Source organism: Lethenteron reissneri, chromosome 20 (genome assembly GCF_015708825.2).
Source record: "Lethenteron reissneri isolate LAM-NWPU_2019-01 chromosome 20, ASM1570882v1, whole genome shotgun sequence".
Taxonomy (NCBI): Eukaryota; Metazoa; Chordata; class Hyperoartia; order Petromyzontiformes; family Petromyzontidae; genus Lethenteron; species Lethenteron reissneri.
The window spans coordinates 9,072,353-9,095,640 of record NC_083798.1 but is presented as its reverse complement, the minus strand read 5'-3'; the positions used below and the strand labels follow the sequence as shown (position 1 = coordinate 9,095,640).

The following is a 23,288-nucleotide window of genomic DNA, read 5'->3' as shown; positions in this document are numbered from 1 at the left end:
GATGGAAGCAGGAGGAATAGAAGACAGAATAAGGGATGTGAGGCGAGGTGGATGGAAGACAGTCATAGGCGGAGTTTGGAGAGCGCAGGGGTTCGCTTTGTCTCTCACATTAGGAATCACGGGTGCATATAATTTATTTTTAATCTTAATTGTAAACTACTCAAAATACATTCATGAAGGTGTCCAGTTTGGGGAGGGCGTTGCCCCCCAGTGCCTCCCCCAAACTTCTCCCATGAAGACAGCAGAAGTAAGGCATGGAAGTTTGGAAGTATGGAAGTATGGAAGTATGGAAGTTTGGAAGTTTGGAAGTTTGGAAGTTTGGGGGGATGTAGGGAGGAATGTAAAGGGAGAGAGAAGGGATGGAATGACGAAAATTGTGATGGAATGGGATGGATGGAGGGAGGGGCAGTAATCTATGTGGACCACCCATGTGTGCACATATATCCCGGCCGCTGTGCTTACTCCACGCCAGAATCATAAACGTGACCTCCCAATGGCCACGTGCGTCACACGTGGAAAGTGTTGCACCCGTGCCAAGGGTGGTCGCGGCTCATGGTGAGGGGCCGGGTCTTGCTAATGCGGGACAATAAAGTCAGGATCTGCTGAGCTCGCATTATCTAGAGATTAACGGGGGACAAATCTGCTTACGAGTTGCACTAGCCTCCCTGACAGCATCCAGCGTTTCCCCACTCCCCAGGCAGGGAGAAGAGGTTTCCCCTCGGATGAATGTGATAAGAAATCGCGGGGCATCTGACTGGAGGTATGTACTGAGATGCCTGGGCTCAATCTGGAGTCTTCACCATGTCATCACAGAGAGCGCCTTTTCAGGTCAGAACAGGGCGAGGGAAGCCCTGTGGCCATAACTCAAATATCGAGATAAATCATGGAAAGGAGCCTGGCACAGGACCAGATTCAGACAACTGCTCCTCACACAGTCAGGCAGACGGACACACGAATCTCTCATCATCATCAGAACAATCATTACAATCATCAGATTCGTCATCGTCGGATGAGGAGGGGAGTGAGACGAAGCCCTTCAGGTGCGCGCTATCGCGCGGCAGGGACTGCAGGACGGCCATCCTGAACGCGTGCGGGAGCAACAACTGCGTGGCGCTGCGCTGGCTGCTGGGGCAGGGTGCCACGTGGGGCGACGTGAACGCGACAGATGCCAACGGCAGGGTGAGCAGCAGTGAGCACCACTACCACTGCCACTACAATCACACAGCTTAGCGCCGTGCCTGTGATCCAGCACTCTGGAGTCAAAGGCTAGTGCAGTGGTTCCCAAATGGCCCCGGTGAAGTTGCACTGCCTGTGCAATCGAAGATAGCTACGCCACAATACAGGTGGCATCGTTTTCTTTGTGCCCGTGTGCCCGCGGTCCACACAGACGGGTCTGGCCGTGGCGAGCTGTTGCGGCTTCGCGGGAGTCGTGTCTGTGCTTCTGCAGTGTCCCCTGGTTGACGTGCAAGTTCCTGACAACGAGGGCAACACTGCGCTCATGCTGGCGGTGCAGGCAGGTAACGTCCCACCACGTGTGCAAGACCCTCCAAGGGGAGCGGACGGGCAGATAACATCTTGGAGTGGTAACATAGCCCAGTGGTAGAGCGTTCGCTGTTTAATTACTTGGCATATGCTTCACAGTGGACGTCAAAGATCCCGTGACGTAAGTCGAAGAGGTATAGGCCATTGTGTGCTGGTGTCAAGGTTAACATTTTAAACCTTGCAAATGCATTACTTAGTTTGAAGAAACATAACACGTAGGCTTTTGCGACCAATGTCCATAGAGGTTTTTTGGGTTACATCGTGTGAAGTAAAGTTTGTCACGTAAACAAAACATGCCAATTAGTGACTAGTTCAGCACAACAGGGTGTTGGAGAGTAAACCGACAGCATTTACAAACCTTACTAATTGGCGGTGTCGGTGGTGGCAGGTTTAACAACACATTTATATTCATGCGATTTAACCTAAAAACCTCTATTATGGAGAAACATTGCAACCGTCGGCACTCACCCCCTCCCGCCCTGCTTTCCCTCCTGTGAAATCTTGGCAGGACCCTCATGAAAAAGCATCATGAGAATTAGTTAGACTTTCCTGCGAGACCCCCCCCCCACTCCACCTCCCAAGAGGGCCAGAGAGGCAGGTAACATAAGAACAACAATTCACGGAAATGTGATTTCTGGACAGCAGAAGGCGCGATTGGGAGCACCAGATCGGGCCTTGCATGCAGCATTTGACCTTATTATGAACGTGAGTTGAGTGAGTATCCGTCAACAGAGTTTGTTTTGTTTGAGTTGGCGATGATTCTGAGTGGACGACAATCATCAAGCGTGATGGCAAATAGCACTATTACACTTTTTATTTTACCAGATAAGGTCCACTGAACTTTATAGCTCTTTATCAGAAGCGACCTGGTCACCAATTATAGCTCAACGAAGTGGCTTATCACGTGGAAATTTACAGAAGCCAAATACTCTACACCAACCTTTTTCAGCTACTGTCCCCCCCGAGTACTCCCTCGTCTGACCCAACATGGTTCTGACAAATAAATGTATGAACAATGAACATCAATATTTTAACCACTTGTCCATTTTGTGAGGTATCTTAACCAGCGAGTAACTGTGAGAGAATATAAAAAAAAAATCAACGGACGCTCTGCATGCGTGACGTAATTTGTTCCGGCTCGCTGGTTAGTCTTGGAAACCGCATTGTTTATGATCGGTGAGTTTATAAAGATATTTTATATCGTTATAGGTTACCGTATGGATGGACATTTTATCGTAGTTATTTTATATTGGCAGATTCATACGGGATTATTCACCAATGACTCTCATGTATGATGTCATTTAACACATTTATAAATCATCTCACGTACCCCCTGGGACATTGCCACGTACCACCAGGAGTCAGCGTCCCCCAGGGTGATAACCACCGCTCGACACTGCCGACCTGAGCCCACGCCGCTACCGACTATGACGAGATGAAAGCAACGAGTCTGAACGAACGCAAAGATAATTTAGTGACTTCACTTGAGCCGGCGGTTCACCGACGAGGATCGAGATGGCAACGGGATAGGTGAAACAGTTTTTACCGAAACGTTGTATTCCGGTTTCATAGTTTTTAGGAATCATCAGTCATGAAAGGCCTTGAGACACCGGTGAGTGTGAGATTTATCGGTCAGAATTTGATAAATGCATCATGGCACGTATAAATAACATCTGTAGACGTGACAATATTTACGGGTGGTGGAGGGGTTAAATGCAATCGTTTTTTAATTAAAACTACCACGCGGCTGAGCCCAATAAAAACGAATATGGATCATGATGTTGACCAGGAGCACCCACATTGGAAGTGAATGGCAATCATCGTCTATAGTATGTCCCCGGCTCGTCCGCCAGGCGGCGCTGTGAGCTAGGAACGACGCGTGGCTGTGAATCTGCCTCGGTCTCGTTCGGGCGCCGGTGCCAAATGGGCTGAGGCTACGGCGTGTGGCTCGGTTTAAGTGGGTTACGGTTGCATTGGTAAGGGGTTCACGGTGAATTGAAAGATGAGCGGTGATAATTGACAATGTCGCGGTCTCTCATCGCTGAAGGCTTCTCCGCTCCCCAGGATTTACAATAAAACAAACACGCGAGTGATGGTCGCTCACTCTCTCTCGCGTAGCCAGAGCCGAAACAAGTCAGCGAAACGCATGTTGATGTTGCTTAAATAGAGTGATCTGTAACCAAACGTCACCGCATTATACCTCGACACCCGTCTCACCGCCACAGCACAAGCCACCAACATTGCTCATGATAACCCTCATGCCACCACAAACCTCATCCACAGCACCACAGCCGCTCACTGCTCCAATATCAAAACACTCGCGGCACGCCACGCTCACCCCCACACTCACCAGGTCTCATCCACACTCACCAAGTCTCAACTACACTCACCAGGTCTCATCCACACTCACCAGCACTCAACACTCACCAAGACTCAGATACCCCCCAGTAAGACAAACATCACACTCACCAGGTCTCACACCGCACTCACCACTCACCAGGTCTCACCCCCCACCCTCACCAGGCGATGTGGGCATCACGCGCCAGCTGCTCTGTGTGGAGGCGGTGGTGGCGCGGGGCGCGCTGGAGGTGCCCAACGCGCTGGGCCTCAGCGCGCTCATGCAGGCCGCGGTGCAGGGCCGCCTGCAGTGCGCCCGCCAACTCGTGCTCGCAGGTGCGGCCACCGCCTCGCCGCTCCTCACGCCGTCACTCCTCGTCGCTCCTCACCCCGTCACTCCTCACCTGCTCCTCACACCTCAATTCATTCCGCAACCTTCACCCATAGCTCCTCATGACTACTGACGGCTTCCACCTCACCCCTCGCGGCTCCCCTATTCACCACTCGAGCCTCACTCGTTAACACCTCACACCTTAAATGTCGTTCCTCATCACTCACCCCTCATTCGCAACCTCACCATTCGTCCATTCTCACTCCTCACCACTCACCGGGTCTAGAATTGACTCTGAAAATGCATTCTTTCGACACTTGTGGGATGGATTATTGTGGTTCAGTGGAGATGCCCAAGGCTCCCAGTCACACCTTCTCACACCACGGTAGCTTGGTGTGAGGAGTTGAGTGTGAACACCCGTGGGTGACAGCCACCGTTTCAAGAGCCAACAATAACAAGAACGATCCAGGGAAGCCTCAACGAGTCTCAGGACTCTCCTTCAGGAGGGTGCTGCATCGGGATGGTTGGCCCTGCCACGATTGTGTGTTTGACTCATGGGAGTTAAGCGGAGGCCCTGTTGAAACCCCACCGCGCATACAACGCTCAAGGAACTGCACAGATGCATTCCACACACTTGTTGTACTGCCAATCACCTTGTAGCCAATTAAGTGAACAGTGTTTCGCGTCGCACGGTGGTTTTGTCGTATGTGGGGAGGCGACCGGGCACGAGGTGGAGGAGGCCACACTCCGAGTGGCCCCGTTTGCACGGCTCACGTCAAGGGGACGTTTGCGCGCAACCGCAGGCGCGGACATGGAGGTGCGGGACAGCGGCCGCGGGCTGCGGGCCCAGGAGTGGGCCTTGCTGGGTGGACGCGCGGACACGGCGGCCCTGCTGGAGCGTCTGGCGAAGAGGCGCCGGCCCGAGTGGCTCCAGCGCGATGGGTACCGCCTGGGGTCCCCGTGCCTCGGTGGCGACGACGACCACGCCTCCTCCGCCGGCCAGGGGGCCGCCGGTCGCTTCCTGAGGGCCCTGCGAGCTCTGACGGACGCATGCTTCCCGGGGGGGGCCCCAAGACAACGGCGCGCTCGACCACATGGTCCGCGCAACCACGGCCGTGTCCGGCCCCTTCGTCGGCACGGCGTGCAAGCCTTGTTTTGGCGAGACCACCCGGGACTCAGGGGCCACCGTCGAGGCGCCTGCAAGCGCCGCGACGACGCGCGGCGGCGACCCCAAAGTCACGGGGCCACGGGCCGGCGCGCCGCCATACTTGCGGGGTGCCTCGCGTGGCCGTGGGCGTGTCGCGCGGGCCACGGGCTGGTGGATGCTCACTCGGACCTGGCGGCTCCGAGTCAGAGTCCGCCCCGAGTCACCGCTGCCGAGCATCCGGCTCAGCAAGGTCGGGAGGATGACTCCTGCGCCCGAGGAAGGCGCCCGGAGTCCCCGCGGCCTCCAGAGCGCGCAACTCCTGTGCGTCCCCGGCCCCTGAGCGCACCGCTGCGTTCGAGTCTCCGCTTGGACGGGTGGCGGGCACGCTGCCATCTGCCCCCCTCTTCCCTTTGCTCCCCCACACCTTATGTCCCCGGATCCCAGAACCCCCCCCAGTTTTTCAAGCTCTCGCTGGACTCTCTACCCTCCCCCATGCTTCACTCTGCTCCCCGCTTTGCCCTTGACCCTCGTTCCTCCGCCTTGCCCTTGACCCTCGCTACCCCCCCTCCCCCCTGGTCGCTGCTCCCCTTCCACTCGACTCGGATCGCGAGCTCGGCGCGGGGCGGCACGGCACGGTAGTGTTTATTTAAAATGACGATGGGCGGACAAGAGCTCATCTCGGCAACACTCACTCCACGTAAAACCGCACGACGGCACCACACGCGGGGTCACGTCGGGGCATGACCCCCCTAGTGGGGGGGGGGGGGGGCTGAGAGGGGGGGGGGAGACGGACACCCGCTGTGGGCGAGTGAACCGCGGGGACCCTGCAAACCCGACACCTCGCACCGAGGAAGCGAATACAAAAACCACCAAGACGACAGCGCAGGACCACGGCTGGCGGAGGGGGAGGGGCGGCACGCCACGGCATCGCGGCAGAGTCTGCCGGGTTCCTCCCCACCGAAGCGGCCCCGTGTGGTGACGGTAACCAGTTGCTTTGTGTAAAAACCCCGCTCGGCGTTCTGCACCAAACCCTTCAGGGCTACCCGTGCGAGGGCGGGCGGCGAGGAGGAGGAGGAGGCGGAGGAGGCCCCCGCGAACAGCAGCTCCAGAAGCCGGCGGAGGCGGCATCTCTTGAGTGCGGTGGGGAGCGGAGCAGCGGGGAGATTGGGGCAGGGTGGTGCACAGCGGGAGGAAGAATGGGTGATGGAGCGACAGAGGTAGGGGGGGAGAGAGAGAGGCAAGTATAGAGATGCAGGCTGAGGGAGGGGGCAGAGAGGCATAGGGAGAGAGACGAGGGGAGAGATGCGTGAAGAAAGGCAGGGGTAGAGATGCAGGGAGGGATGGAGGTGGGGGAGAGTTAGGCGAAGATAGAGTGAGAGAGATGCAGGAATTGAGCACATGCAGGCATGGAGAGAGGTGCGAGAGAAGATATAAGCAGGGGGAAAGAGTGAGGATGCAGAGAGGCAAGACAGCATGCGAGAGAGAAGTGAGGGGAGATAGAAGCAGGGAGACAGAGAGAGAGTGGGAGGGTGGAGGGAAGTTCAGGGGGAGAGGGGTGAGGGATGCGAGGAGAGGGTGGTGCAGTGTCGGTAGAAAGATCATAGCTAGTGCCCGTGTTTATCGATGTGACATCACCACCTGTATCGAATGCCAGTATTGAGCGAAACTCGAGTTGAAACAGTGCGCCACACGTGTGTCGGCATTGTCACCTTCTAGCTCCGTGTCAATTGGACATCTGACGGATTAAACTCCCGACAGATCTGCCCTTTATGACGGATACACGGGGGCACCAGCTTGAGTGACGGAGGGTCGATGGACATTGGCTTCTGCCTTTCCCTTCCAGACTCAGATGAACCGACGTGCATCCATTCATGATGCAGATGAGGCGAGCGGCTTTGGCGCGTCGTGGCGAGAGATGGGGGAGCCACGTGGCGGCTACAGGCGCGTGTTTGGCTTCAGCAGTTCAAGTAACGCGAAAACAGCAGCGGCGGCGGCGGTCCGTGTTGACAAAGTGCACATGCAGACGGCGGCGCGTGTGAACTCGTGGGGGGGCATGCGGGGGAGCGCGTGATTTGCATAAACACGGCATGGAAAATAAATGTGCACAACAACTTGGGCCGTGTCTTGGACAGCGATGAGACCGGCGGCCACGATTTCGCCCGTGGCAGGGCACGGCGGCCGAGGAGCGTGGGTGGCGCCGTCGACGGGGCCACGCCGCGGGCGTGGGCCACCCCTTTCATGGTCGTCGCCGTCGTCAAAATATAGCTCCGGCCTCCGGAAGGAGAGTTTGCGCTCGCCAGAGTCGCCGGGAGGAGGGGTCGAGGTAGGGCAGGATGGCCCACTCGGCCAGGGATCTGCGTGGCGGGTGGCGGCGGTGTGGCGCTCGTGGCGGCGCGGCGGCCTCCTCGCTCACACCCACGAGTCGGGTGAGTTGTGCAGCTGGCTCGTCTCGTACGAGGAGACGCTGTAGGGCGGCCGCGCCGCCGAGTAGAAGTCTACGTAATTGTCGTTGGCCTTGAGGTCGCGCCGGGCGGCGTGATCGGGGGCGGTAGCGGGTCGCGGCACCCTGCCCGCGCCCGGGTTGGGGGCTGCGGTGGCGACGCCCAGGGTCACGTGGTAGCGCTGCGGGGAGCCTCCCGGGCCGCGCGGGGTCGTGCGATCTCGGTCCGCCGGCTCTCCCGGTGCCGACTGGGCCGGGCAAACACCACAGACGTGCTTCGTGAGAGACTAGGACGACGGCGCAGAGAGAAAATTACCCAAACGGTGGCAAAAAAGCAATCACGCTCCCACTCAGAATATCCCGAGAAGGACTCCGCCATCGAGGACGATTGGCCGCGCGGTGCCGCGCGACGCCACACTCGCCTGCGTGTGCCGGGGAGCCTCCTCGGGTGCGGGGATGGAGTATGCGCGGTAGGGGCCCACGGTCTGAATGCGGGACGCCGACTGGCTGCGCCCTGAAGGCGACACACGCGCACAGACGGGACGCGCGTTTCATCGGACGTGGTGGGGTACGGCTGGGTCGGGCGCGACGGGCGAGGCGGTGATGCCGCGTACCTCCGCGTGGCTCCTCCTGCGGGGCCGGCTGCTCGGGGCGGCCCGGGGGTGGGCAGCGCGACGTGGAGACGCTGCGCCGCTTCTCGCCCTCGGCTTGCGGCCTGCGCTCATCCGTGGCTCGGAACACCTCTCGCGGAGACCCCACGCTGCCCACTGGGAACACGGACAGCGAAACGCAGCTCAGGCGCTTGATCCTGAGTTCCCTCGCTGCCCAAGCGTCACGGCTCCGTTGCACCGGGCCACTGCTGCTTGGGCAGCTTAGCGTGAGACATGACGGTGGTACCTGATTGGCTGAGAGGGGAGTGCCGACGGTTGGCCGGGGACGAGGAGAGGGTCTCGCAGGACGACTTGTGCTTTTCCCAGTCCGAGGTGGATGTCGGAGGAGTGAAGTCGCCCTGTACCCAGCCGTCCTGACGGCACAGGCCAGGGGGAATGTGTGTGGGTGGTGCACAGCCTGAGCCATAGAGTGCAGCGACCCGGCCTCCACACATGTCTGAGCTTGGGCATGCGTTGTACGTGAGAACGGTTCAGGCCGAGCACAATTACTCACGAAGCAAGCAAAGAAGACAAAGCACATGATGGCACACGGTGTAAGTGCATCGGCAACCTTGGCTAGTTATTTTGCACTGTACTGAATGGTCTCATAGTGTTCAAGAAGGACTTTACTATCACACCAGGCAACCCAGCAGAATGTATAAAAAAAACGACCTGCTGAGGAGTTGAAACCAGGCCTGGACTTGGTCCAGAATACCCACAGACTGATGGACATCAATGTTACTTTTTTCCCCAAATGAAAAACAGACTTCTTCACTGTTTATTGCTGCCTATTCGTGTCAGTATACTGCATTTCGCTGTATGTATTTTTGTTACCAATGTTAAAGTATTTTCTGATCTCTTTCAAATCCTAGTAGGTTTGTTTTGCTTCAATGTAACTTTGATATCCGATGGCATTCCCCTTCTGTTCTTTAGTTTTGTCTGCATTGGAGTTTGTCTTGGGCGGTATTGGTTGTCACATGGTAACCAACATCACCTTCAATTAGCACGGTTGGCTACGTACGGTTGCGAAATACATACATAGATTCATTATTCCATGTGTTCACACTGGGTAAATAATCAGTGCGTTGTTATAAGTCAAACAGACGAGGGAAAGCTCCACAACTGCCTACAGCATCGTCATAGTGGACATCATCTCACAGGATAATGCTGATGGCACCACACAGAGCAAAGTCATCCGCTTCTACACACGCTTCTTGCTCTCAAGGATCGCCATTAATACCGAGCGTGAGCCGTTTGCCGCTGGGACTGCCTTGAGCCACGAGTCCCGTTCCTGGGGAACACAGAAGCCTTTACAACAACCTCCATGTCCACATGCGAGTTTCCAGGTTGGACCGTATTGAGTAATTCCCACAGCCCAACTCAAAAAACTATACTCGCAATTACGAGCGGCCGCAAACACCGCGAACCCTCTGCATGGCAGCGCTAATAGGACCGCTGCCGCCTGCGTTTGGAACAAAGCGTCCAGCGGGCACAAGCAGGACACTCACCTTCTTGTAGAGGCCCCGGAGCTCACGGTACTGCCACAGCGTGTTGAGCACCTGGGCTGCCGCACGCACCACCTTCGGGGAGTGCCTGTTCCCCGCACGGCCACGCACACACACGCTGCACAGCAGCCATGCACCGCCGCGGCCCCCATAGCGAGCTCATCGAGGCCTTTGTTCTCGAACGGCCTGCACGAGGAGGTCTTATGGCACAAAACGTCTGACATTCAACTTTAAACCTCAGCCTCGAGCTTCGGGGATTGAGATCTACGTAATGGCTTGAGGGCACGGGAACCTGGGGATACAGACGGTGGGGACACGGGCACGCGGCTCGCACCTGCCAGCCTTGCCACGCGTGATGCCCACCAGTCGACCGATGCCGCCCGCGTCGCACAGTGCCTTGGCGTTCTCCAAATTCTTGCTGATCACCTCGTGCAGCGCGCAGCACACGGCCGCCACACTCGGGTCCGACGCAATGGGGGCCCCGACTCCCTCTCCCGCCGGCACAGGGCCCGGGGCGTTCGGCAGACGCTGCACCAGGTCCCGCAGGGCGTACTTACCTGCACAGGAAGACCCACGCACGCACGCACACGCACGCACGCACACGCACGCACCCACTCAGTGGCAGCATATTTCAGGCGGTCCGCACCAAAGATTCATGGTGGATGGAACAATGTCGTGGTGGATCCGTGGAGCAGGGGGGGCACGGTGGCACCACGAGGGGTCACCTGTGTGAAATGTTTTCTGGTTTGATTAAACTCCCGAGAGTTTGTGTGGAGGCCATGCGCACCGATGAGCTCCTTGTTGCGTGCGTCCAGGGCCATGTTGCGCAGGGCGGTGGCCACGGCGCAGACGACGCGCTCGCTCTGCACGCGCAGCAGCTCCACCAGGATGGGCAGCCCCTTCTCCTTGCGCACGGCGGCGCGCACGTACGCTGCCCACTGCGTAGACAAAGAGCCCCCCCCCCCCCCCACCCCGCATAGCCTTAAGAACTTGTTGGGTCAGCGAGCAGCTATGAAAGCCGGCATGGCACGAGCGGGACCAGCACTACACCCGGCCGCCTTCGTCTCCCTCGAGGCGATGTTGAAACACCGCACCAGGTACTCATTTAAGACCGGGTCGACCTAGGGAAGGCCCAAGACTGGTTCAGATAATTGTTACCGGTGTTGGCCATGATCGGGAATCGAACTCGCATCGTAGCGCGTTGCGCTTACCACTACATTCATCAATAATAAAACAGTTGTGTGTCGGCGACAGCCGCCCACCTTCCAGGATCCGGCCGCCAGGTTTTGCAGCGCGCCGGCCGACCCCTCGAGGGTGTCGGGGTTGGAGCACTCGGCGAGCAGCGCCAGGTACGGCTTGGCCACGTTCGGGTGCCAGAGAAGCTCGGCCCCACGGGGCTGCTCCCCCGAGTCCGGCAGGGGCCCCGCGCCGTCCCACTGCGCAACCGAACAAATGGCGGGGGGGGGGGGGTTGGGGGGGACTCCCACGGACCCGCGTTGTACCCCGTGCGGCGCGGTGCGTCGACCCGACGACCATCACGACGTGGCTCTGGCCGTACAGCCAGGGTGTTGCTAAGCCCGTCTGTGTGGATGTGCGAGTGTTATATCCTCGTATGCGTGAGTACAACTGCTTGAAAGCGCAATAATACAATGGCTACACATCCTCATGCAGGGCCTTGCTGGAAAAGTCTCGAGACTCAGAAACGATTTGCCTGGATCTGGATGTACTCGGTTACACGAGAGCGCCGAGCTCGCTTTACGCAGGCACACGCAGGCACACGCAGGCACACGCACGCAAGCACAGACTCGGGGCACGCAACCCGTGTTCGTGTTGGGGCCGCCCGCGAGTGGCAGCCATACCTCGGCGTCGGGCTGTTTTTTCCTGCGCCGCCGGCCCCAGCAGCTGGAGTCGTCTTTGGAGGCGGCGCCGCGTCCACCCGGCGTGGAGCCGCGCTCGTCCTCGCCGCGCGTCTGGCGGCCCTGCCGAGTCTCCGCCTCCAGGCGGTACGAGAGGTTGCGCAGCACGCACACCGCGTTCTCCACCACCTGCGCGCGCGCGCACGGCACGCCCGGTCTGGGTGAGGGCGCGAGCCTCGGAGCCCCGCCACAGCCCCCTACCCCCCCACGCGGGCGTGGATCCCCGATTGCGCGGGTCGCGCCGGCCGCGGCGCTCACCTTGCTGTTAACGCCGCTGGTGCCAAGCGCGGAGCGGATAATGCCGAGCAGCGCCTCCACCAGCCCCTCGCACTCCCGCATTCGCTTGCGCGCGTCCTCGCCCGCCGAGCTCACGTTCCTGCGACACGGGAAAGCGGGGGTCGGCACTGCGCCAAGACGACCGCGCTCCTGCGTCCGGCGTCAATCGCACCCGGTGCCCGCGGCGGCCGTTACCGGAGGCAGCCCGTGGTGTTGGTGAGCGTGTGTCCCGCAGGGCCCGCGTCCGTCAGGTCGTGCAGCACGGGGCCCGAACCCGGCAGCTGTGGCATCAGCACGAGGTGTGTGAGCGCCGCCAGCGCGTCCTGGATGATGGGCATCTTGAGCGAGTCGCACGAGGACAGGTTCCACAGCACCCCTGTGGGACGAGCAGGACGGCTCAGTCCGGCGTCTCCCTCTCGCTACGGGCACGCTCGACCAGTGTGTGGTGCGCTGGTGCGCGTCCCTCGGTGGATTGCTCACAAGTTTATTTTGTGCAACGGGGTGAGAGCTCGAGAGACCAGGATGAGTCTCAATTGCAAGAGTGAGCCGGGGTCACCAAAATGACAAAAGCAACAACGTAAAAACAAAGTCACAGCAATGAAGCAATAGAAATCGGAAAATAAACCCAACCGAAATGTCATGAACATACACGCGGATCGAAAAGATAACCGGCATAACTTTCCCAGGGCTCCACACTCTTATCAGCTCCACACTTGCGCGGTGCGAGTGACCAAGGCGCACGAGGTGGATGCGGTGAGATTCATCTCCGCTGTCAATCACCAGCAGCTCTGTGGGACGCGGTAATGAGGACGAGAACGTACCCGTGACGAGCTCTCGCGTCTCGGGATCGGCAGACTTGCGCAGGAGCCGCACCAGGGCCGGGATGCCCATGCAGCTGCGTGCCGCCACTTTGTTGTCGTCGTTGGCGCGGCCGTACACGAGGTTGCGCAGGGCCCCGCAGGCCCCACGATGAACCTCGGCCACGCGGTGATCCAGCAGCTCCACGAGCAGCGGCACCCCGCCCAGGCGACGCACCTGCGCGCGGGTGAGCTCAGGTGAGCCCGAGCGAGCTCAGGTGAGTTGCCTACACGGGGTACGCGGGCACAAAACCCTGGCAACGTATCCACACGACGGCGTCTTCCCGGAACTCTGCTCAACGGTTACCGAGTTCCTTGAGGCTGTTCCCGGATATGCTAAGAGTGCTGTTGTTCGTGACACCGAGATGAGACTGACGGAAGCCAGCACGACGCTCTCCCTAGCCGAGCCACAAATAAGCATGCGGAACACGGAGGCGTCTCGGCTCAACGCTGCTGTGAGCAGCGATTCACGCGTTCACACCCGCACCATGCTCTCGCCATGCCGTTTATCGCTACTTGGGAACAGCCATCCGAGACAGCGGGACCACCACCACCACCACGTGTCTCCATCTCCGCCCGGCATCACAACTCTTTCAACTCAATAGACCTCTGCCCCAACCCTAGAGACCCCCTGTTCAATCCCATAAACCCACTATCCCACCCTAGAGACCCCCTGTTCAATCCCATAAACCCACTATCCCACCCTAGAGACCCCCTGTTCAATCCCATAAACCCACTATCCCACCCTAGAGACCCCCTGTTCAATCCCATAAACCCACTATCCCACCCTAGAGACCCCCTGTTCAATCCCATAAACCCACTATCCAACCCTAAAGACCCCCTGCTCAATCCCATAAACCCACTATCCCACCCTAGAGACCCCCTGTTCAATCCCATAAACCCACTATCCAACCCTAAAGACCCCCTGCTCAATCCCATAAACCCACTATCCAACTCTAAAGACCCCCTGCTCAATCCCATAAACCCACTATCCCACCCTAGAGACCCCCTGTTCAATCCCATAAACTCACTATCCAACCCTAAAGACCCCCTGCTCAATCCCATAAACCCACTATCCCACCCTTGAGACCCCCTGCTCAATCCCATAAACCCACTATCCCACCCTAGAGACCCCCTGCTCAATCCCATAAACCCACTATCCCACCCTTGAGACCCCCTGCTCAATCCCATAAACCCACTATCCCACCCTAGAGACCCGCTGCTCAATCCCATAAATCCACTATCCAATCCTAGAGACCCGCTGCTCAATCCCATAAACCCACTATCCCACCCTAGAGACCCCCTGCTCAATCCCATAAACCCACTATCCCACCCTTGAGACCCCCTGCTCAATCCCATAAACCCACTATCCCACCCTAGAGACCCGCTGCTCAATCCCATAAATCCACTATCCAATCCTAGAGACCCGCTGCTCAATCCCATAAATCCACTATCCCACCCTAGAGACCCCCTGCTCAATCCCATAAACCCACTATCCCACCCTTGAGACCCCCTGCTCAATCCCATAAACCCACTATCCCACCCTAGAGACCCGCTGCTCAATCCCATAAACCCACTATCCCACCCTTGAGACCCCCTGCTCAATCCCATAAACCCACTATCCCACCCTAGAAACCCGCTGCTCAATCCCATAAACCCACTATCCAACCCTAGAGACCCGCTGTTCAATCTCATAAACCAACTATCCCACCCTAGAGACCCCCTGCTCAATCCCATAAACCCACTATCCCACCCTAGAGACCCCCTGCTCAATCCCATAAACCCACTATCCCACCCTAGAGACCCCCTGCTCAATCCCATAAACCCACTATCCCACCCTTGAGACCCCCTGCTCAATCCCATAAACCCACTATCCCACCCTAGAGACCCCCTGCTCAATCCCATAAACCCACTATCCCACCCTTGAGACCCCCTGCTCAATCCCATAAACCCACTATCCCACCCTAGAAACCCGCTGCTCAATCCCATAAACCCACTATCCAACCCTAGAGACCCGCTGTTCAATCCCATAAACCCACTATCCCACCCTAGAGACCCCCTGCTCAATCCCATAAACCCACTATCCCACCCTTGAGACCCCCTGCTCAATCCCATAAACCCACTATCCCACCCTAGAGACCCGCTGCTCAATCCCATAAACCCACTATCCCACCCTAGAGACCCCCTGCTCAATCCCATAAACCCACTATCCCACCCTTGAGACCCCCTGCTCAATCCCATAAACCCACTATCCCACCCTAGAGACCCGCTGCTCAATCCCATAAACCCACTATCCAACCCTAGAGACCCGCTGTTCAATCCCATAAACCCACTATCCAACCCTAAAGACCCCCTGTTCAATCCCATAAACCCACTATCCCACCCTTGAGACCCCCTGCTCAATCCCATAAACCCACTATCCCACCCTAGAGACCCGCTGCTCAATCCCATAAATCCACTATCCAACCCTAGAGACCCGCTGTTCAATCCCATAAACCCACTATCCAACCCTAAAGACCCCCTGCTCAATCCCATAAACCCACTATCCAACCCTAAAGACCCCCTGCTCAATCCCATAAACCCACTATCCCACCCTAGAGACCCCCTGCTCAATCCCATAAACCCACTATCCCACCCTAGAGACCCGCTGCTCAATCCCACAAACCCACTATCCCACCCTAGAGACCCCCTGCTCAATCTCATAAACCCACTATCCCACCCTAGAGACCCCCTGTTCAATCCCATACACCCACTATCCCACCCTAGAGACCCCCTGTTCAATCCCATAAACCCACTATCCCACCCTAGAGACCCCCTGCTCAAACCCATAAATCCACTATCCCACCCTAAAGACCCCCTGTTCAATCCCATAAACCCACTATCCCACCCTAAATACCCCCTGTTCAATCCCATAAATCCACTATCCCACCCTAAAGACCCGCTGTTCAATCCCATAAACCCACTATCCCACCCTAGAGACCCGCTGTTCAATCCCATAAACCCACTATCCTACCCTAGAGACCCCTGTTCAATCCCATAAACCCACTATCCCACCCTAGAAACCCCCTGTTCAATCCCTTAAACCCACTATCCAACCCTAGAGACCCCTTGTTCAATCCCATAAACCCACTATCCCACCCTAGAAACCCCCTGTTCAATCCCATAAACCCACTATCCCACCCTAGAGACCCCCTGTTCAATCCCATAAACCCACTATCCCACCCTAGAGACCCCCTGTTCAATCCCATAAACCCACTATCCCACCCTAGAAACCCCCTGTTCAATCCCATAAACCCACTATCCCACCCTAGAGACCCCCTGTTCAATCCCATAAACCCACTATCCCACCATAGAGACCCCCTGTTCAATCCCATAAACCCACTATCCCACCCTAGAGACCCCTTGTTCAATCCCATAAACCCACTATCCCACCCTAGAAACCCCCTGTTCAATCCCATAAACCCACTATCCCACCCTAGAGACCCCCTGTTCAATCCCATAAACCCACTATCCCACCCTAGAGACCCCCTGTTCAATCCCATAAACCCACTATCTCACCCTAGAGACCCCTTGTTCAATCCCATAAACCCACTATCCCACCCTAGAAACCCCCTGTTCAATCCCATAAACCCACTATCCCACCCTAGAGACCCCCTGTTCAATCCCATAAACCCACTATCCCACCCTAGAGACCCCCTGCTCAATCCCATAAACCCACTATCCCACCCTAGAGACCCGCTGCTCAATCCCACAAACCCACTATCCCACCCTAGAGACCCCCTGCTCAATCCCATAAACCCACTATCCCACCCTAGAGACCCCCTGTTCAATCCCATACACCCACTATCCCACCCTAGAGACCCCCTGTTCAATCCCATAAACCCACTATCCCACCCTAGAGACCCCCTGCTCAAACCCATAAATCCACTATCCCACCCTAAAGACCCCCTGTTCAATCCCATAAACCCACTATCCCACCCTAAATACCCCCTGTTCAATCCCATAAATCCACTATCCCACCCTAAAGACCCGCTGTTCAATCCCATAAACCCACTATCCCACCCTAGAGACCCGCTGTTCAATCCCATAAACCCACTATCCTACCCTAGAGACCCCTGTTCAATCCCATAAACCCACTATCCCACCCTAGAAACCCCCTGTTCAATCCCATAAACCCACTATCCCACCCTAGAGACCCCCTGCTCAATCCCATAAACCCACTATCCCACCCTAGAGACCCCCTGCTCAATCCCATAAACCCACTATCCCACCCTTGAGACCCCCTGCTCAATCCCATAAACCCACTATCCCACCCTAGAGACCCCCTGCTCAATCCCATAAACCCACTATCCCACCCTTGAGACCCCCTGCTCAATCACATAAACCCACTATCCCACCCTAGAAACCCGCTGCTCAATCCCATAAACCCACTATCCAACCCTAGAGACCCGCTGTTCAATCCCATAAACCCACTATCCCACCCTAGAGACCCCCTGCTCAATCCCATAAACCCACTATCCCACCCTTGAGACCCCCTGCTCAATCCCATAAACCCACTATCCCACCCTAGAGACCCGCTGCTCAATCCCATAAACCCACTATCCCACCCTAGAGACCCCCTGCTCAATCCCATAAACCCACTATCCCACCCTTGAGACCCCCTGCTCAATCCCATAAACCCACTATCCCACCCTAGAGACCCGCTGCTCAATCCCATAAACCCACTATCCAACCCTAGAGACCCGCTGTTCAATCCCATAAACCCACTATCCAACCCTAAAGACCCCCTGTTCAATCCCATAAACCCACTATCCCACCCTTGAGACCCCCTGCTCAATCCCATAAACCCACTATCCCACCCTAGAGACCCGCTGCTCAATCCCATAAATCCACTATCCAACCCTAGAGACCCGCTGTTCAATCCCATAAACCCACTATCCAACCCTAAAGACCCCCTGCTCAATCCCATAAACCCACTATCCAACCCTAAAGACCCCCTGCTCAATCCCATAAACCCACTATCCCACCCTAGAGACCCCCTGCTCAATCCCATAAACCCACTATCCCACCCTAGAGACCCGCTGCTCAATCCCACAAACCCACTATCCCACCCTAGAGACCCCCTGCTCAATCTCATAAACCCACTATCCCACCCTAGAGACCCCCTGTTCAATCCCATACACCCACTATCCCACCCTAGAGACCCCCTGTTCAATCCCATAAACCCACTATCCCACCCTAGAGACCCCCTGCTCAAACCCATAAATCCACTATCCCACCCTAAAGACCCCCTGTTCAATCCCATAAACCCACTATCCCACCCTAAATACCCCCTGTTCAATCCCATAAATCCACTATCCCACCCTAAAGACCCGCTGTTCAATCCCATAAACCCACTATCCCACCCTAGAGACCCGCTGTTCAATCCCATAAACCCACTATCCTACCCTAGAGACCCCTGTTCAATCCCATAAACCCACTATCCCACCCTAGAAACCCCCTGTTCAATCCCATAAACCCACTATCCAACCCTAGAGACCCTTTGTTCAATCCCATAAACCCACTATCCCACCCTAGAAACCCCCTGTTCAATCCCATAAACCCACTATCCCACCCTAGAGACCCCTTGTTCAATCCCATAAACCCACTATCCCACCCTAGAGACCCCCTGTTCAATCCCATAAACCCACTATCCCACCCTAGAAACCCCCTGTTCAATCCCATAAACCCACTATCCCACCCTAGAGACCCCCTGTTCAATCCCATAAACCCACTATCCCACCATAGAGACCCCCTGTTCAATCCCATAAACCCACTATCCCACCCTAGAGACCCCTTGTTCAATCCCATAAACCCACTATCCCACCCTAGACACCCCTTGTTCAATCCCATAAACCCACTATCCCACCCTAGAGACCCCCTGTTCAATCCCATAAACCCACTATCCCACCCTAGAGACCCCCTGTTCAATCCCATAAACCCACTATCTCACCCTAGAGACCCCTTGTTCAATCCCATAAACCCACTATCCCACCCTAGAAACCCCCTGTTCAATCCCATAAACCCACTATCCCACCCTAGAGACCCCCTGTTCAATCCCATAAACCCACTATCCCACCCTAGAGACCCCCTGTTCAATCCCCCCATAAACCCACTATCCCACCCTAGAGACCCCCTGTTCAATCCCATAAACCCACTATCCCACCCTAGAGACCCCCTGCTCAATCCCATAAACCCACTATCCCACCATAGAGACCCGCTGCTCAATCCCACAAACCCACTATCCCACCCTAGAGACCCCCTGCTCAATCCCATAAACCCACTATCCCACCCTAGAGACCCCCTGTTCAATCCCATACACCCACTATCCCACCCTAGAGACCCCCTGTTCAATCCCATAAACCCACTATCCCACCCTAGAGACCCCCTGCTCAAACCCATAAATCCACTATCCCACCCTAAAGACCCCCTGTTCAATCCCATAAACCCACTATCCCACCCTAAATACCCCCTGTTCAATCCCATAAATCCACTATCCCACCCTAAAGACCCGCTGTTCAATCCCATAAACCCACTATCCCACCCTAGAGACCCGCTGTTCAATCCCATAAACCCACTATCCTACCCTAGAGACCCCTGTTCAATCCCATAAACCCACTATCCCACCCTAGAAACCCCCTGTTCAATCCCATAAACCCACTATCCAACCCTAGAGACCCCTTGTTCAATCCCATAAACCCACTATCCCACCCTAGAAACCCCCTGTTCAATCCCATAAACCCACTATCCCACCCTAGAGACCCCCTGTTCAATCCCATAAACCCACTATCCCACCCTAGAGACCCCCTGTTCAATCACATAAACCCACTATCCCACCCTAGAAACCCCCTGTTCAATCCCATAAACCCACTATCCCACCCTAGAGACCCCCTGTTCAATCCCATAAACCCACTATCCCACCATAGAGACCCCCTGTTCAATCCCATAAACCCACTATCCCACCCTAGAGACCCCTTGTTCAATCCCATAAACCAACTATCCCACCCTAGAAACCCCCTGTTCAATCCCATAAACCCACTATCCCACCCTAGAGACCCCCTGTTCAATCCCATAAACCCACTATCCCACCCTAGAGACCCCCTGTTCAATCCCATAAACCCACTATCTCACCCTAGAGACCCCTTGTTCAATCCCATAAACCCACTATCCCACCCTAGAAACCCGCTGTTCAATCCCATAAACCCACTATCCCACCCTAGAGACCCCCTGTTCAATCCCATAAACCCACTATCCCACCCTAGAGACCCCCTGTTCAATCCCATAAACCCACTATCCCACCCTAGAGACCCCCTGTTCAATCCCATAAACCCACTATCCCACCCTAGAGACATTCTCCTTCCCCAACTGCTCGCCGAACCCCAGAGATCGACTCTTCAGTCTCAGACGCCCCCCATATCACGACTCCAGAGACGCTCTTCACCTTGCGATCAACTCCGCCTGACGCACGCGTGTCAGCCCGCCAACAGGGCCACCACCGGGTCACCCGCACCCTCCAGGACTCACCTGGGCCTTGACTAAGTCATCCCCAAAGCACACGTGCTGCAGGTACGCGGCGGCGTTCGCCTGCACGGAGGGAAACTCGTGCTGCAGCATCTGAATGACCTCGGGGAGGTCCGGGTCCCGCCACGCGAACTCCCTGCGCTCGCACGGAGGGCACAACTCTGTCGGGAACTGGCAGAGGGGCACCGCAAGGTCGAGAGCTGTCCTGTGCGTACATCACATAGACACAATGAATACACAACACAAGGACACGACATACACCGGGGAACTTCACTCATTTACAGAGGGGAGCAACTTTCGCCGATAAGACATCATCAGCGTGAGCGAGGGCCGCCACGCATTTTAAACCATTGGGGCTTGACAGCGTGGTGGGGTGTTGTCACGTGCTGTGTATGTGTTGTCACGTGATGTGTGTGTTGTCACGTGATGTGTATGTGTTGTCACGTGATGTGTATGTGTTGTCACGTGATGTGTGTGTGTGTGTTGTCACGTGATGTGTGTGTGCTGTCACGTGATGTGTGTGTGTTGTCACGTGATGTGTGTGTGCTGTCACGTGATGTGTATGTGTTGTCACGTGATGTGTGTGTGTTGTCACGTGATGTGTATGTGTTGCCACGTGATATGTATGTGTTGTCACGTGATGTGTATGTGCTGTCACGTTATGTTTGTGTGTTGTCACGTGATATGTATGTGTTGTCATGTGATGTGTATGTGCTGTCACGTGATGTGTATGTGTTGTCACGTGCTGTGTGTGTGTGTTGTCACGTGCTGTGTGTGTGTGTTGTCACGTGATGTGTATGTGTTGTCACGTGATGTGTGTGTGCTGTCACTTGATGTGTATGTGTTGTCACGTGATGTGTATGTGTTGTCACGTGCTGTGTGTGTGTTCTCACGTGATGTGTATGTGTTGTCACGTGCTGTGTGTGTTGTCACGTGCTGTGTGTGTGTTGTCACGTGATGTGTGTGTGTTGTCACGTGATGCGTGTGTGTGTTGTCAAGTGATGTGTATGTGCTGTCACGTGCTGTGTGTGTGTTGTCACGTGCTGTGTGTGTTGTCACGTGATGTGTATGTGTTGTCACGTGATGTGTGTGTGTTGTCAAGTGATGTGTATGTGCTGTCACGTGCTGTGTGTGTGTTGTCACGTGCTGTGTGTGTTGTCACGTGATGTGTATGTGTTGTCACGTGATGTGTGTGTGTTGTCACGTGATGTGTACGTGTTGTCACGTGCTGTGTGTGTTGTCACGTGCTGTGTGTGTGTTGTCACGTGATGTGTGTGTGTTGTCACGTGATGTGTGTGTGTGTGTTGTCAAGTGATGTGTATGTGCTGTCACGTGCTGTGTGTGTGTTGTCACGTGCTGTGTATGTGTTGTCACGTGATGTGTATGTGTTGTCACGTGATGTGTATGTGTTGTCACGTGATGTGTGTATGTTGTCACGTGATGTGTACGTGCTGTCACGTGATGTGTATGTGCTGTCGCGTGATGTGTGTGTGTGTTGTCACGTGATGTGTGTGTGTTGTCACGTGATGTGTATGTGATGTCACGTGATGTGTGTGTGTTGTCACGTGATGTGTGTGTGTTGTCATGTGATATATGTGTGTTGTCACGTGATGTGTAAGTGTTGTCACGTGATGTGTGTGTTGTCACGTGATGTGTGTGTGTTGTCACGTGATATGTGTGTGTTGTCACGTGATGTGTGTGTGTTGTCACGTGATGTGTATGTGTTGTCACGTGATGTGTTTGTTGTCATGTGATGTGTGTGTGTTGTCACGTGATGTGTGTGTGTGTGTTGTCACGTGATGTGTGTGTGTTGTCACGTACTGTGTATGTGTCGTCACGTGATGTGTATGTGTTGTCACGTGATGTGTGTGTGTGTGTTGTCACGTGATGTGTGTGTGTTGTCACGTGATGTGTGTGTGTGTTGTCACGTGATGTGTGTGTTGTCACGTGATGTGTACGTGCTGTCACGTGATGTGTATGTGCTGTCGCGTGATGTGTGTGTGTGTTGTCACGTGATGTGTGTGTGTTGTCACGTGATGTGTATGTGCTGTCACGTGATGTGTGTGTTGTCACGTGATGTGTGTGTGTGTTGTCACGTGATATGTGTGTGTTGTCACGTGATGTGTAAGTGTTGTCACGTGATGTGTGTGTTGTCACGTGATGTGTATGTGCTGTCACGTTATGTTTGTGTGTTGTCACGTGATATGTATGTGTTGTCATGTGATGTGTATGTGCTGTCACGTGATGTGTATGTGTTGTCACGTGCTGTGTGTGTGTGTTGTCACGTGCTGTGTGTGTGTGTTGTCACGTGATGTGTATGTGTTGTCACGTGATGTGTGTGTGCTGTCACTTGATGTGTATGTGTTGTCACGTGATGTGTATGTGTTGTCACGTGCTGTGTGTGTGTTCTCACGTGATGTGTATGTGTTGTCACGTGCTGTGTGTGTTGTCACGTGCTGTGTGTGTGTTGTCACGTGATGTGTGTGTGTTGTCACGTGATGCGTGTGTGTGTTGTCAAGTGATGTGTATGTGCTGTCACGTGCTGTGTGTGTGTTGTCACGTGCTGTGTGTGTTGTCACGTGATGTGTATGTGTTGTCACGTGATGTGTGTGTGTTGTCAAGTGATGTGTATGTGCTGTCACGTGCTGTGTGTGTGTTGTCACGTGCTGTGTGTGTTGTCACGTGATGTGTATGTGTTGTCACGTGATGTGTGTGTGTTGTCACGTG

General features: G+C 55.6%; 2 protein-coding genes across 2 annotated transcripts in view; one reads left to right on the top strand and one right to left on the bottom strand.

Moving 5' to 3' along the window:
- The first annotated feature begins 12 nt into the window (after positions 1–12).
- On the top strand, positions 13–5,697 carry LOC133344507 (ankyrin repeat domain-containing protein 33B-like). Its single transcript, XM_061554485.1, has 5 exons — positions 13–1,179; positions 1,388–1,517; positions 4,066–4,215; positions 5,014–5,307; positions 5,390–5,697. Exons 1-5 carry the CDS (start codon positions 802–804, stop codon positions 5,695–5,697), a joined length of 1,260 nt encoding a protein of 419 aa, XP_061410469.1. The 5' UTR covers positions 13–801.
- A 273-nt stretch (positions 5,698–5,970) lies between these two features.
- Positions 5,971–23,288, bottom strand: part of LOC133344505 (catenin delta-2-like) — a 34,790-nt gene continuing 17,472 nt past the window's right edge. The window contains exons 6-18 of the mRNA XM_061554483.1: positions 20,565–20,697; positions 12,966–13,179; positions 12,340–12,520; positions 12,127–12,244; positions 11,812–11,997; positions 11,215–11,388; positions 10,740–10,890; positions 10,287–10,509; positions 9,956–10,040; positions 8,695–8,821; positions 8,412–8,564; positions 8,220–8,311; positions 5,971–8,045 (exon numbers count right to left, since the gene is read on the bottom strand). Coding sequence (XP_061410467.1) covers positions 7,767–8,045; positions 8,220–8,311; positions 8,412–8,564; positions 8,695–8,821; positions 9,956–10,040; positions 10,287–10,509; positions 10,740–10,890; positions 11,215–11,388; positions 11,812–11,997; positions 12,127–12,244; positions 12,340–12,520; positions 12,966–13,179; positions 20,565–20,697 — 2,116 coding nt within the window. The 3' untranslated portion in view covers positions 5,971–7,766. The remainder of the gene's footprint in view (positions 8,046–8,219; positions 8,312–8,411; positions 8,565–8,694; positions 8,822–9,955; positions 10,041–10,286; positions 10,510–10,739; positions 10,891–11,214; positions 11,389–11,811; positions 11,998–12,126; positions 12,245–12,339; positions 12,521–12,965; positions 13,180–20,564; positions 20,698–23,288) is intronic.

What these genes read in the sequence shown, in the direction of transcription:
- LOC133344507 (XM_061554485.1), top strand. Translation starts at nt 802, where the DNA reads ATGTCATCACAGAGAGCGCCTTTTCAGGTCAGAACAGGGCGAGGGAAG. An exon ending in CATGCTGGCGGTGCAGGCAG is followed by an intron (nt 1,518 to 4,065) that starts GTAACGTCCCAC and finishes CACCCTCACCAG; the next exon opens with GCGATGTGGGCATCACGCGC. An exon ending in CCGCCAACTCGTGCTCGCAG is followed by an intron (nt 4,216 to 5,013) that starts GTGCGGCCACCG and finishes GCGCAACCGCAG; the next exon opens with GCGCGGACATGGAGGTGCGG.